Source organism: Apiospora hydei (genome assembly GCF_038363865.1).
Source record: "Apiospora hydei strain CBS 114990 chromosome Unknown utg000004l_segment0_segment0, whole genome shotgun sequence".
Classification (NCBI taxonomy): domain Eukaryota; kingdom Fungi; phylum Ascomycota; class Sordariomycetes; order Amphisphaeriales; family Apiosporaceae; genus Apiospora; species Apiospora hydei.
The window spans coordinates 1,156,170-1,171,527 of record NW_027117363.1 but is presented as its reverse complement, the minus strand read 5'-3'; the positions used below and the strand labels follow the sequence as shown (position 1 = coordinate 1,171,527).

At 45.9% G+C, this 15,358-nt stretch overlaps 2 protein-coding genes across 2 annotated transcripts; one reads left to right on the top strand and one right to left on the bottom strand.

The window, feature by feature from the left end:
- Nucleotides 1-7,184: 7,184 nt before the first annotated feature.
- On the bottom strand, nucleotides 7,185-10,691 carry PG997_002884 (purine and uridine phosphorylase; the record flags this gene model as incomplete). Its single annotated transcript, XM_066807199.1, has 5 exons — nucleotides 7,185-7,817; nucleotides 7,861-8,587; nucleotides 8,635-8,794; nucleotides 9,173-9,264; nucleotides 9,634-10,691. Coding segments are annotated over 5 exons (2,670 nt in total), but the record flags the coding sequence as incomplete, so codon positions are not given.
- A 1,281-nt stretch (nucleotides 10,692-11,972) lies between these two features.
- Nucleotides 11,973-13,389, top strand: PG997_002883 (uncharacterized protein; the record flags this gene model as incomplete). Its single annotated transcript, XM_066807198.1, has 2 exons — nucleotides 11,973-12,583; nucleotides 12,624-13,389. The coding sequence occupies 2 exons, from the start codon at nucleotides 11,973-11,975 to the stop codon at nucleotides 13,387-13,389; spliced, it is 1,377 nt and encodes a 458-aa protein (XP_066670816.1).
- Between the last annotated feature and the right edge of the window lie 1,969 nt (nucleotides 13,390-15,358).

Genomic DNA, 15,358 nt, shown 5'->3' with positions numbered 1-15,358 from the left:
CGGTAGAAAGGTCGACCCTAAGTCTAGGGCTTCTTAATTGGCTGCTAACGGGCTCGCCGTAACGGTTCCTGGCAGTTCAAGGGCAGCAGCTGTTAAGAGCTGCTAGTGGAAAGATCCTCTACGTTTTAACGAGAGTTGCCTAGGCCCTTCGGGTTAGAATAAAATAGTAATATTATTTCTGCATGGTTTATATCGGTAGGCCTATTATAGGCATAGATTTTAACTAGCGAGTTCGATAACGCTCGAAGTGCTTCATCGATCGTATCATACCTACTATTAAAAAACTTACTCCCGTACGCAGCAATATACCCGCGACGTACGTCGGGCTTATCGATAAAGCTTATAGCCCCGTTAAGTCGACAGGTGTCGTACAGTTTTAAGCTAAAGTCGTTCATATCTTCGCTCTCACTGCTATCCCGGATAAACTCGATGTTAACATCAGACTTTTTTCTAGCCCCCTAATACTCCGTTACTATTATATATCTTATAGTCACTCGAGGCTTTAATTAAAAAGTAGCCCACGATTATCGCAATATAAAACACGCCACTTATTTCGGTTTAATAAATATTACATAATTATATAATTATAATATACGAGCCCGTAGCGTAATCTATTAGCGAAGTCGATAATATAAACCTCCGGCGTTATTTTTACCGTTTTTACTTTTTTAATATATAGCCGGGGATCGCCTTAAAATTTTCCTCGTAATATTAACTATATTTCCGGCGACCCTTCACGGAAACACAGTCTTCCGTATTTTGGCGATAGTATTTAAATAGCGATTTTTCCTTAGCCGTCGTTAAGGTGTTCATAGGAATATCGGGCGGAGGAAAGCTAGGCTATCCTATAGGTAAAATAAGGAAAGTAAAACGAAGGGAATTATTTATATTACCTTTATATATTATACTAAGCTAATTATTTATAAGGGTATACTCTAATAAAACTAATAATAACGAGTTAAATTAAAACGAAATAACCGGGGGATTTTTAAATAACTCGCTATTTAATACTAGTAAAAGCGAAGATAAACTAAATAAGTGTTTTAAAGTAAAAAGGATTTATAACCGCGCCGAACTTATAATTATTAAGTTTATTATCACCGAAACGAGATAATATAAAGGAAAGAATAAATTATAATAAAATAAGTTTATTTATTACTTATTTTAAAAAGCGATTTAAAACAGACTTTTTAGCTTTATAATTTATTTAGCGTTGCACAAGTTTTATTTATAAAGCTTTATACTTAACACCGGTCTCGCGTAGCTTTTAAGAAAGCTTATTTATCTCTTTTTTATACGTCGATTTAAGGGTAAGCCTTTACCGATAATTCTTTAATACGGCTGTAGTGTTAGGCGAGTCTTTACGTACGCAGTTCCCCATCTTAGGTGGGTTAGAAGGCTTGAAAGGCTAAAGAAACCTGAGCGAGGTTATGCACTAGTTGCGATCATACAGGATATGGACTCGCTCATATACGCGAAGTCTTGCGTAACGAATCCACTGAACACATAGTAAATATATGGGCAGATTAAGTATGCCTTGCTTTAACTCTTAATGCGACCATTCCTAAGCTTAAATTGCGATAAATCTATTACACTATATACACGCGAGTCAGCGTTCCAGACTGCCGGGATTAATCAAGTTTAAATGCGAAGCCTTGCTGACACCTTGCTGATACCCTTAAGGGCACGGTGGACAGCTTCGCTAGGGATTGGGGTTGAGAAACCAAGCTAACGGAAGACCTGACTGATTGGACGGCCAGATTCGTTCCGAGTATGAAAGCGCACGATGCTGCCATTCAGTTCATCAAAGCGGGCCCCGGAGATCCGACACTTAATAATCACATAAGTTTTTATTATAAGCCGCTTAATCCGCATAACGACAGTATATATTTTTTAATAATTAAGCCTATTAAACTCGATATTTACTCTTTCGTATATAGTTTATTTATAATCGAGTTTAGCGATAAACCGATATACGAAGCATTATTTTATATATAAAGTAGCGACACGTTTTAATTACTTATAACTATAAATAATTAAAATACAGCGTTAAAAAGAATCTATAGATGCCTTTTACTACTTTCGGCGACAAGTAAAAAAACGATAGATATAGATTAATGCACTTTGTATTAATTAAAAAATATTCCGAAATATAATCGTTAACTTCGTATTATACACTATATTTACTTTAAAACTATTATAGTAATTATATAATTAAGTGTAAAGTATTTTAAATACTACGATATAATATAGTATATATAAAGCCGCGAAATTTAAGCATATTAAAAAAGAGTCCTCACCGGTATTAATATTTTTTTAACCCCTGGCCTTAAAAAAGAGGGAGCGGACGCCGTAGATATTAGCTAAAAAGAGGTGGGAATAGTTAAAAAGCTATATAATAATAAATACTAGCGTTAGCTATAAATCGTATAAGAAATTAAATAAGTAGACTATTTTTAAGTCTATTTCGATCGTTTAGCCCCTTTAATATAAGAGGCTTTTATTCATTTTATTAAAATGTATAATAAAGGAACCGAAGGACTTATAAAGCTAAACTAACTTCGTTAGTTAAAATCGATAAAAGGCTTTAAACTACGAAATTTATTACTATATTATCGATAAATTAACTATAAAAAGCTAAGGCATAAAATCTACGGCTTAATAAGCTTAATAAACGACGCTTATCGATTTTTAATAAACTACGCTAAGACTTTAATCGAAGTATAAACCGACGTAATACACTTTACGTGGTAAAGAGGGTTTCTTTTAAACTTTAAAATCATTACGTTCGGTGCGTTAATGAAATTTCTCTTAATAAAAAACTAATACACGCTATTATAATAAGCCCTCCGCTTATACGGCGCGGAATAAGACTTAGTATTATAACGGCCTAATAGTAATACGCTAATAGTCTTCGAGATATACGGTGCTGTGCTAGGGGCGGTCGGGTTCGTTAAGGCTTTAACTACCGATATTATAAGGAAGTTAAATACTATGGATAAGTGGAACGAACGAGTGTAAGAGGCTTATAGCGAAAATATCGAAAGTGTTAAGTTAAAGAGTAAAACTTTAATTCGATCTTTACTTACTTTAAATTAAATAAAGAGGTGCTTTAACTATATTAATGCTATAAAGTAAACGGTATATTATAATTAGCACTATAAGGTTTATTCGTCCGAGGCTTAAAGTTTATATACTTATTTATTTAATTATTTACAGTATAAGTAGAAAGAAAACAATACGATTTTAATTAAAGGGGATAAGGTGAATAACGACCCGCACCTTTTCCAATTTTAAAATAGGTACAACTAGGTACTATAAAAAATAGGCACCTTATGCTCTTATATTAAGAGGGGCGACCTTTTTATTTAAATCTCTAATATTCCTACTGTTATTCTTCTACGGCCTATATTTATCGATGCACAGCATATAGAACTACGAATACATGGCACTGCATGGGTCATAGATAATGTAACGAGAAAGAGGACGAGCCATTTAAACCGTATAGATGCCTTTAAAAATTCCGCTTATACGGCTACTATTAAGATAGATGCTACCACAGTTTTCGTTTTCTTAGCTTACCTAGATGATTATGACGCTAAGCTTCTAGAATAGCAAGACGGTTCACTCAGAGGGCGAAAGGTGGATGGCGAAGTCCCGTGTCGCATCTCCCAACAAAATGTCTTGCTGCGAAAGGGCATCAGTCTATGATGCGACTGCATCTTGCGAAGGGCGTTGAGGTCTATCAAGTAGAGATCGGGTTTTCAATTTCTATCCCTGTGAATCTCTACATCACTTCGCCGGATGGCCCTTTGACAAGCGTCCGGGCGCCTCTTCTCACATCTAGAGATTTCCCTGGCGGCAAGCTGTCGATTAGCGTCGCCATAAACTGCTGTCTCTAATTGGTCTTATCCTCAATAGTCCCTTCTTGAAATTCTACATTTCAAACCTCCTTTCTCCTCTTCTTGTCACCAGCATCGTCCTTTTCCCACGCTACGTCGTGCTTAAGCGCCAGTGGACGCGACGGTACAAGATGCCTATATAGCTTCTGAGAAACTCGTTGACGACTACCAGCCACTATCCAAAACTATCCGATCTGTGAAACATAATACTGGAACCATACCGGTGAGGGGATTCTTGGACTGTATTGTTGGTTTTGAGCAAACAAACGAGTCTGGGACGCGCTTTTGGTCGCTTAAAAGGTTACACTGGGTGGAAACCTACTAGGTTATGCCAGGGCAGCGCTGACAACCAATGCAAGCTATCCATGCCCATGGCATAGAGCTAGGGGCTGTGCAATACAGTATAGTAAGTAGAGCAGGGGTAGAGCAGGGGTACACAAAGCCCCCATACGTACATTGGAGCATAAGTACAGTGAAGTCACATCTGGCAGCAAGTCCTGACGTAAGCCTAGTAGGATCATGCGAATTCACATTTGCCGCCAGATTGGCCATGCTGGCTAATGTGGAAGGATGGTCTCCGGTTCTGCTTGCTCACCTCTTTTACTTCCACAACCAGCTTCTCCGCTATCTCCCATCGACCTTGATATGTTTCGCACCAATGCCGCCATGCTGAGCAATCCTATCAGTTCCGAAAGTGCGAACACCAGGCGCGAAATATTCGAAAGGTCTCTCTTATTGTGGTGGCAGTGAAGAAAGCACTCAGCCTCGGCAGACGACCATAAATAATATCCAATCCCACAGCATCTGCTTTCATATAGCTCTCTTTTTCCTCGTGTCGATAAACAACATCTCTGCCCTCCACTCCCGCATCAGCCTAAATCACTAGTTATCAACATAACCACTCACGATATTTCACCTGAAGTCCGTAGGCTGCAGGCGCGAATTAAAGATCTAGAAGACTAAATGTACGCACTAAAAGACGAAAATCGATAGCTATTGCGTTAATAATAAACGCGTTTTAATTTTATAGGCCTCTTACCCGAACTACGAAATTATATTTAGGAGTAAGCGTTGCCCGATCGGCGTATTCTTCGTATTATTAATTATAGTATAAATATATATAATACCTACCCATTTTTTTGTTTTGCTCGCGCGCCGGTACTCTTTTATATATATAGAGAATCGCGCGGCGTTGCTTTCGCGCATTTTAAACTATTATTCGAAACTAAAGTATTTAAACCGGTATATTTCCGCCCTAAATTCGATATCCTCTATTTAAGCTTGAATACGATAGCCGATTTCGCCGAAGAATATCTCGACATTAAAGAAGTTAAGTCGATAATTATTCCCCGTAACGACTTAAAATACTATTAATATAAACTTATATATTCGGGTTATTTTAAAAGTATAACTAGACTTTTATTAGTTAAAAGCTTAAAGTTAAGATCGTAAACTTATCGTTACTATACTATTATTAAGTTAACGCTAGATATTAATAGCTAATAGTAAGAGAGTTTTTTATAGGAGGAGTTTATCGATTATAAGAAAGCCGAGACCGATTAGCCCCTCGATTTACGGCATGTGAAAGCTATCGTCGCAATAATCGTTCGTTATAATTGCTACCTAATATAAGCTTAAGCCGATAAGCGCTCGCTAGAATATAATAGGCGCTATCTAAGTTATAAATAAGTTTTTTAATGCTTTATTACCGATAGCATATTAAATAACCGATTATTTCCCTTTTTTATATCGTAAATAAGCAAGGGAATTTTATCGGTGCTTAAGATATAAATAAAAGCGAAAGCTTAGGTATAGTATATTTAATAAAGTAATTCTACGGTAGGCTTATTATAGGCTATTCGGTACGCTATAAACTTATATTTTAGTTTACAGTATAATATATAGTTAATAAATTAAACTCGGCTTACTTTTCGTATAAGCTATTAAAAGTAATTATTATATAGTATTATAAGGGCGTTTCCCAGCTATTATATAATGGGCTAGGTATATATAAAAAGCTATAGCAAGTAATTTAAATAGGCGAAACAGCTTATTAAACAGCTCGGCCTAGTCTTAGAGTATATATATATATAAAACACCTACGACACTTTCGATAAGAGAACCGGCGTAATAGTTATTAACGCCGCTTACTTTTTAACTTATAATATTATCGGTACGATACTAAGATACGTGTTTTAATACTAATTAATAATACACATCCCGGTCGCTTAATATAATTAAAAGACCTTTTAAGCCGTTTATTATATTATAATTACTAGTTAATATATAAATAAGGCTCGGTATATAGCCTAAGTAACACTCGATAAGCTCGTGACTAGAGACCCTTTCGCACCACAGTTAAGTAGCTCGGCTATTTAGCCCGATTTAAAAGCTTTATAATATCCTACATTATCGTCGTAGTGTTTAAGTAGTGAATAAAAGCTTTAAAGTACGCGCATGTGTTAATAATATTTTCTCCTCACGGAACTTATCTTAATAGAATTAGTTAACACGCGGTTATAAGCTTTTAATTTCTCGATATTAACTTTTAAATACCGAGCTTATTAATAACCTCGGTTATTTATAACTTAAATAACTATCCATCGTAATATATAACGTTACTTACGCACTTAAAGTGCTTAATAAAGGTCGCTTTTAATAATATAATAAACTGCTTTCTAACCTTATACTTTAATCGCGTCTTAACTTAAAGCATCGTTTCTTTTTAAATCTTATTAGCACTAAATTAATATTATAAAGTTAACTCACTATAAATAATACTATATACTTCTTAACTTTAGCTTAATTTAATGGAAACTATCGTTTTATATTACATAATTTTAATCATTACTAACTAAAGACTAGTTTCCAGAACTAACCACTTAATCTAAGGATTTCCTTAGGCTATTCCCCCGTTACACATAAAGCGTCAAAGGCAACGCTCACCGGCTCCTCCATAATTTTCATACAGGACGCGTTATTCTCACGCGGCACTTTCAGCCCCTACTATGTTTTTATTCTTTTATTATCTATAGGCACAATAGTCGCCTAAATGCATAAAATAAATAAAAACTTCTAATTAATTCATCCAACTCTTAACTCATTAAAATAGAACAGCATATTAAATAAATTTTGCGTTATAAGTTTTTATAGAGGGGTTGCCTGGTTGTTTTGCTCTCGGCGATGGTTAGATTCACTTGGCCCTTGCCAAGTCCGCTATGCTCCTGATCGTGTCCGGATGCTTCTCTCCTAGCACCTCCCGCCGTAGCCCTAGCACTTCCACTAAGATCTTCTCCGCCTCGTCATACCTCCCTGGTTGTGGTATGTCACTGCGAGTGACGCCATGCTCTCGATCGTGTCCGGATGCTTCTCTCCCAGCACCTTAGTACGAAGACTCAATGTTGTCTTATCTACTGGCTCCTTCTCCCTCCATCTACCTCTATCGTACAGGTATTGGGATACCCGCGTTAATAGTGCCGCTACCTCCTCTTCTCCCTTATATAGCGCAGCCCATTCGCCGGCATGTTGTGCGTGAACCAGATATTCTTCGCATTCCAGCCAAGTCCCCCGCCGGCTATCGGGAAAGAGATTATCCACAACCTTGAAGGCAGCCCGTGCAAAGTACGCTGCTTTGTCTTTCTCTAAACGATACCGAGCAGCTTCTTGCACCAGCTTGTGCATCTCATATGCACGTGAAGCACCGGCGCCTGGCTCGCGTATACTAAGGAACGAGAACTCGCGCAGTCGCGTGATGGCCTCAAGAATATAATCGTCGCCGTCGCTGTCGCTGTCGCTGTCGCCATCTTCCTCTTCCTCGCTCTCACTCGAGCGAGTGCCATCTCCGCCACTGCGTTTGAGTTTTACAGGCGTTCCTTCCGCAAGCCGAGCTGCTTCTCGAATCAGATGCAAGGGGATCTGTTGGTTATCGAGATAAGCAAGAACGTGCAAAATGTCGTACGTCATCTTGTTCTCCCCGAAGATGATCGACCGAGATATCCCACGTTTCGAGTACACTGTTGGACACTTCTGGCCGTCGGTGTCGGTCGTATTCAGACCTCCTCAGCAGCTTTCGCCGCTTCTTTCGCTTCTGAATTTCCGACAAATATGCTGCAATGGAGGTTGACGTCCGCCGGATGTATGCTGCAGCCTGCGAAATGGGAAGCGGGAGACAGCCCAACTCATCTAACAGCCTCTGGACGTCTTCTCGCTCCTCTTCCTTTGTTTCTTCATTCCTGACTGTTTCCAGTAATGTTGTCGCTTCTTGCGCCGTCATCTGCACGATGTGGACTGCTTGCCGTGCGCCCACGAGGCTGCCGGCGATCTGCTGGTCGCGACTTGTCCATAAAATTGTTCCATGAGGACCGCGCGGTACAGCATTGTGGAGAGTTGATCCATAAGTAGACGCCTGCGCTGTATAGCTTTGCTGCGTCGCGCGTCCAACGTTGAATAGCGCTAGGTCATCGGCGTTATCGAGGACGAGGACCCAGTTTGTGCCCGCTTCGATCTGCTGGCGCACGGCCTGCAAGAGGTCTTCGCCTTCCAACTCTGGCGGCAGGCCGAGCCTGGCTGCGATCGATTTATAGTCTTGTGCGAGCGAGGTCTCGGTATCTGCATGTACCCAGAAGACAGAGCAGTTCGGGTCGCGACATCGGCTATACGCGTAGGCAAGAGCGATCTGGGTTTTGCTGCATTCGTTAGTCGCAGGCGTTCCGTGAGGAAGGATCAGCCATACCCGGACCCGCCGAGGCCCCAAAGGGCAGCGTTTTGGTACGCAGCGGACGCCGGAAGGAGTCGCGTGAGCGCGTCGGTGATGTCGCTCCGATGCACAAGGTCATCGTTGGGCGGGAACGGAATGTAGCGGCAGGCCTGGGGCAGGTCGGGTTGGACGGGGTCTCTCTGAGGTTAGCCTTTGCGTTCTACGTTGCGTGATGGCGCGGTCACCTTTACTCCATTGAAATGAATGTTTGTAGGGCCGGAGAATTGGTTCCCTGCTAGGGCGTGACGGGCAGTAATCGGCCCAAACGAACTTGGTGGGGTTATCTTAGCCTCTTGACTTGTACGCGTTAATTCATGTGGATGTGAGTCGGTGGATGTGAGTCGACTACCAACAAACTATCTGCAGTAGCAATGTTTATGTTGAGGTCTGCTAAACCGCGGCGAACGCAACAAGGCTGTGCGGCTGACGGCTGTCCCCGACGCGGCGTGGCTTCGTTGTATGCGCTACCATCAAATCAGAGGTGACTTTCGTTTACATCCTGCACTCCACGAACAGGTGACAATCAAACAGGTCAGATTCGACCCTGCTTCATCTACGTCTAGCATGGCTTTGAGTTCAGGCTTATTTGCGACCAACACTGTGGAACTGGGGACACGAAAGCAGGATCGCGTGCCGAGAGGTGAGGCTCAGCAAGTACACTCTACGTACCGCTGGTGGTAGCTTACGCTACACTCCGAGATTCCTTGCCAGTGCTGGTTGCTTGGGCTCGTTCTTTAATCTGGGCAGCCCCTTGATATCATCCGTCACTGTGAATTTTTATGCAGAGATACAACGAGCGAAGGAATCGATACTTTTAGCTGAAAGCAGGGACCCCATCCATTGGCATGGGTGAGGCAAGCTAACCCAGTATTGTGCCTAGTAGGTTACTGTGGAAGGCTATCTAGGTTTCCACCCCGCGTTACAATCCCACGTCTCCATTACCACCTTCAGCCGCTGCCCGTTCCAGCGACCTACGAAAAGTTCATGTTTGCTGTCCCATTCGTCGACATCCCCGCAATCACATTTCGACCAGTGATCGGCCCGTTAAATACAGACTGCGGATGGCTCGTCTGGGAGGGCGCGGGCTCCTCCGCGACGGCAATGTGTTTCGCCGGAATCTGCGCCAGGACAGCCTTGGCATACGCGGCCGCCATCGCGGCAGCATACGGCTGCCACGCCTTGTTTTTGTGCACATCCCCGTAGTCGCACACGCCTCGGATCACGCCGACGGGGATGCGGTTCATCGTCCCGGCCGCCTCCATCTCGAGGCCAATCAGGTTATATCTGTCTCGCAGCTCGTCCCTCTTGCGCGCGTTCTTCATCAGCTTTTCGCCCGAGCCGATGGGCCCGTACCACACTCGGGTCCGCCTCTCGGCGGGCCGCATTGGTCGGTCTACTACCCTCTCCATCCCATCCTCTCCTGTCATGTAGAGCTTGTCGTGTTCCTGGCCGGGATCCGAAAACGTCCCTAGCTCGTGATCTCTGTCTTTCATGGCCTCGTAGTAGTCCAAGAAGAGCGGCGCGTCGTTGGGCGCACGGAGCTTAATGCTGCCGATGGCAGATCGGATGACCGTCTCGGTCGTGGCCAGGACATGGCCAAGGCGTAGCGGCTGGAAGCCGTCTTCCGTAGTTTCCTTCCCCAGCTCATAAGCGACAAGGCCTGCACTCTCGCCCTCCGGGAGGGCAACGAGCACGTCGCCCAGTCGGATATCGCGCGGCGGGGTGCGCGACAGGCTCGGAAGACCCGCCGCAACGCCAACGAGCAGGCCAAACCAAAGATTGGGAAAGAACCTCTTGACCTGGCTTGCCAGCGCCGCCGCCGAGCCGGTGCCGTACTCTTGGCCCGCCGGCAGCGTCGCAATGATGATGTTGTGGCCAAAGATGTCACCGGCATGAAACACGTAGTCGTCACCGCGGCCCATAGGGAATCGGCCGCGGTGTTGCTGATCCATCATGTGTAAGGCTGCCTGCGCCTCAATCTCGAGGGGGCAATCCATGCCACGGTGTAGACGTCTGGATTGAGTTCGGGCATTCTGGTAGAGAAGAAGGCCGTGGCAGTGGTGGCCGCAGTTAACTTTATGTTGCTGATTGCCTCAGTGATGGGCTGTAGGACACGAATAGTAGACTGCGGCTGAACGAAACTCAGCCCCATCACGTGCGGGCAATCCATTCCAGAGCCTCACCAGGCTTAGCAGCATCAATCTCCTCAACTTCAGTTCATGAACAGCACTTGCCTCAGAGTTTCATGTACATACAGGTCGAATGAGTCCACGTATGCACGCAACATGGCCTCGCCGACACGCTACGAGGCGATCACCGGTCGCAACATCATCGCCGGTGTCCACAATCAAGGCACTTTCACCGTCAATTACAATGAACCCAGAAGTAAGAGGCCTAGACCCAAAAGTCACTCCACAAGCAAGACTAACTCAAGAATAATGCAGGTCCTCCCATCTGTCGCTTTTTTCCCTTTCCCGCCCAACGAGGAGTTCGTGGAGCGGCCCCATATCACCCGCGAGCTCGATCGTCTGCTACCCGCGTCCTCCAACTATCATAGTGCAGCCCTATGGGGCTTGGGTGGATCCGGGTTAGATACCCTCCCCTCCTGTAGACTTCACCACTAATACACGCAGAAAAACCCAAGTCGCACTACAGTACGCCTATAATCGATGTGCAGATCCGATGTGTTCGGTTTTCTGGGTTCGTGCCGACAGCGAGACCTCATTTATCCAAGACAACAAAGCGATCGCGACAAGACTCGGCCTGTCGAAAGATTTAGAAGACGAAAACATCTTACAAGCTGTGAGGCAGCATATCGAAGCGAGCACGAAATGGGTGCTTGTCCTTGACAATGCAGACAACCTATCCCTTTTCGGCGTGCGGCCGACATCACAGCGGATTCGTCTCGCACAACCCACTGCACAGAAAGTTAACCTGTTGGACTATTTACCACGCGGTCCGACTGGTACGGTACTCTGGACAAGTCGCGACAGTCAAGCCAGCAGTCTCGTCGGCCGCCAGCGAGCTGTTCATGTGGACCGCATGACATCGCAAGAGGCAGAGACACTAATGCAGATGGCCAGGAACAAGAACATCGATGCGGAAGAGGCCGGGGCGACCCATATGCTACTCGCTGAGCTATGTTATCTTCCGCTAGCTATTTCGCAGGCTGCGGCATACATGTACAGAACGTCGATGCCGATTGAGAAGTATTTGTCAGAGATCCGGGAGAGGAAGAAGCGGTGGAAGGCACTTTGAAGATCAGAGCATGACAGATATCGGGGATCGGAGGTTTCGAACAGCATCTTCGAGACATGGTCCATGCACAATATGCAGGCGAATGGGCCGCGCTGCACAAGGGCGAAGAGGCGGTAGCAGCGCTGCTCATGCGGGCATCCGGATACCTGCTCGATAGAGGTAGATGGAGGGAAAGGGAGCTAGTAGACAAGACAGCGTTAAGCCTCCGCCGGAGGGCATTAGGGAACAGGCACCCAGACACAGTCGAGAGCATGGCATCACTCGCAGCAGCATACCACGCACAGGGGAAATATAAGGAGGATAAAGTGCTCTCTTTCAAAGTGCTACAGCTACGACAGGAAATATTGGGAAGGAAATATCCGGACACGATAGGGAGTTTGGCGGATCTTGCGGCAACATACCATGCGCAAGCGACGTATGAAGAGGCTGAAGAGATTTATCTGAAAGTACTAGCGCTTCGGCGCGAGATTCTGGGAAATAACCATCCTGACACAATTGAGGGCATGGCGGGTCTCGCAACCACATTCCACGCACAGGGACAGTATGATAAGGCCGAGAAGATCAAAGTGCATACGCTGCAGCTACGGCGAGAAGTACTGGGAGTGGAGCATGCAGACACCCTTCGGAGCATGGCGTCACTCTCGGCGACGTACCATGCGCAACGGAGGTATGGTGTGGCAGAGGATATTTCCGTAAAAGTGTTGCAGCTACGGCGAAAAGTACTGGGGGGGGGCTCATCCGGACACACTCGAGAGCATGGCATCGCTCGCAGCGACATACCATGCGCAAGGGAGGTATAACGAAGATGAGAGGATCTCTATGGAAGTGGTACAACTGCGACAGGAGGTGTTAGGACCGAGGCACCCAGACACGATCGAGAGCATGGCGTCCCTCGCAACGACTTACCATACACAGGGCAGGAACGACAAGGCCCAGCACATGGGAATGGAAGTGCTCCAACTACGGCAGAGGCTATTGGGGGAGCGTCATCCGGACACGATTGAGAGTATGGCGGATCTCGCAGCCACATACCAAGCGCAGGGGAGACATGACGAGGCGGTAAAGATATACTCGGAAGTGCTGGCGCTACGGCGGGAGGTACTGGGAGAGAAGCATCCGGACACGATGCAGAGCATAGAGGATCTCGCGGGATTTCCACGAGATAGAAAGTCACATAGAAAGCCGAGACGAAAAAGCTGGCCATGTTTGGCTGGGGTCTTCGCTGGCAAGGCTGCTCAGGAAGATAACGCCTCGGCGAAGACAATCGCCACGCTTACCCTTATCTTTCTTCCGTTGTCGTTGGTCTTGGCGGTTTTCAGTATGTCCTTCTTCAACTTCGATACAAAGCCAGGCTGGGCGGTTCCCAATAAGATTTGGGTCAACTGGGCATTCGCGGTGCCGATGGCCATGATGGCGACTGCGCTTTGGCACTGGCGGAGTAAATGCAGTCAGACACGAGATATCGCAGCATGAGAGACGGCAACTGCCAAGCACGAAGTCCACTATGGATTTGGGGATATTACGCCGAGAAAACTCTAGCCGCCACGACGCAATTTAGTCATGATACAATAAACTTACTGTCATTGGAATCAACAACGATAACACGAGCGCAAGCAACGAGGGCGATGAGGCCGACGGTGATAAGGATGATGAGAGTGATGCCCAAACGAAGATACAGCTGACCGTGAGCGTGAGCACGACGTCAATACGGACATATCCGTTCCTGAAGGAATCGTCTGCCAGATGACTTGGGAGGTCGGTACGGCAGCCAAGCATGAGGTAGTGTCACAATGCTGATGACGAAATGGATCCGCCAGACGAGAGCCCATCTAGCTGTGAAGAAGCCCAAGCGGCGGCGATACAAAGTGGCTCAGCCATTGGCACTAATACAATCCTAGTGTTCAAGAAACTGGCCAGCATTCGAGCACGCTGGCCAAAATGAAAGCCTAGCTCTGTCACCTTCGAACACCAGACACTCGAAAGGAACGTCGCAGAGCGCGAGGCGAAAGCAGAATAATGAAACCTTCAAAACAACGATTCGAATAGGAGAAAAAGATTGGTCACCTACGGCTCTTACTGTCTGCCTCATACCCTAAGGTCCCATAGTATCCACTAGGACCTCGCTGGTGTTTTATTTTGTGCAAGGGCCAGTAAAACCTTGGCAAGCTCCATAAGCTCTGCCAGGGCAAATCACGCATGGGGAGATCATCACGAGCTTATTCTCACGACTTGGCTGATCTTAGGGAACGATCCACCGGGCCGCCTCTTTCCCCGCATTCATTTTAGACTAGTATGTTGATATACGGGAAGCATTGGAGGTGAACTGGTATCAGCATATGAGTGCGCAGCCGGGGTTTCTAGGATTTTCGCCGGAGGAGCTACGATGGAAACATCAGTTTAATGAGGAGATTTTCGAATAGAAAATCTGCTCTGTCCTCATATCTTGGTTCATAGCTGCTTGGGTGGCTGCCTTTTCGAGGCTGGTATATGTCAGAGCCGCGCGTGCCCCGCATGCGTTCCTGGCCCTCCATTTCTCTCTTGCTTCTATTAAGAACGCTGACCGATTAGCGCTACAGCAGGTTTCAGGCCGCCCCCTTCAAGAACAATTGGCCAGCGCCCGGAGGTGCAATGGGCCACTGGGACACAGTGAGTCGGCGGGAAATGATTGGTAGGCCACTGACAACGCGGGGACAAGCAATCAGCCGATGCCAACATTAAAAAATAGATCTCACACAACGCTGAGATTCTTCCTGGCCTTCATTCTGGATGGCCCCAATGAACTTAGATAACCATCCGTTTGTACCGCCCATCATGTCGATGTACCGGACCCACGCTTCCCCAGACTCCTCGTACGCGCGTGCATTTCAGTGCTGGACTTGCAGTAGCATCCACGTAAGCGCGAGTCACGGCTTGCGACCGCGTCCGCTTGATGGCAAACCTCGAACCGAAGACCACCGACATCGATGCCGTATAGGCTTCGCCTGCTGCAACCCAGAGCCCCAGCACGTCGCCTCGATACACTCCTGCCATGTTAGAACCTGTTCCCGACCGTTTCAATTGCCCGTCTTGCCGCTGCAACGGACTGTGACCTGCCAACAGATGATCGACCAAACAGCAAGCAAACCCAGTCTAGCACCAACCTCAATCTGCTCCTACACTTCTGTGATACGCCTGAGGGCCCCGTTGGGGTGTTTGTTTCAGCTCGTGCGCCGCGCTTTCGCTTGACTTATCGTCTACATCCCCAATGCGAAGCGAAAAGGCCTCGCGCTTGCTCACAGGCACGGTGATTGCTCGCAAGCACGGATTTCCTTGATGGAGTTTGATACCCCTGGAGGTGAGCACAACGAACACTGCCATGGGCAACACGAGACGCATTTTCGTCCCAACTCGACGGCTGCAGAAAATAGTTCGAATATGAAGAATGAGAATTGCTTGCAGGCAA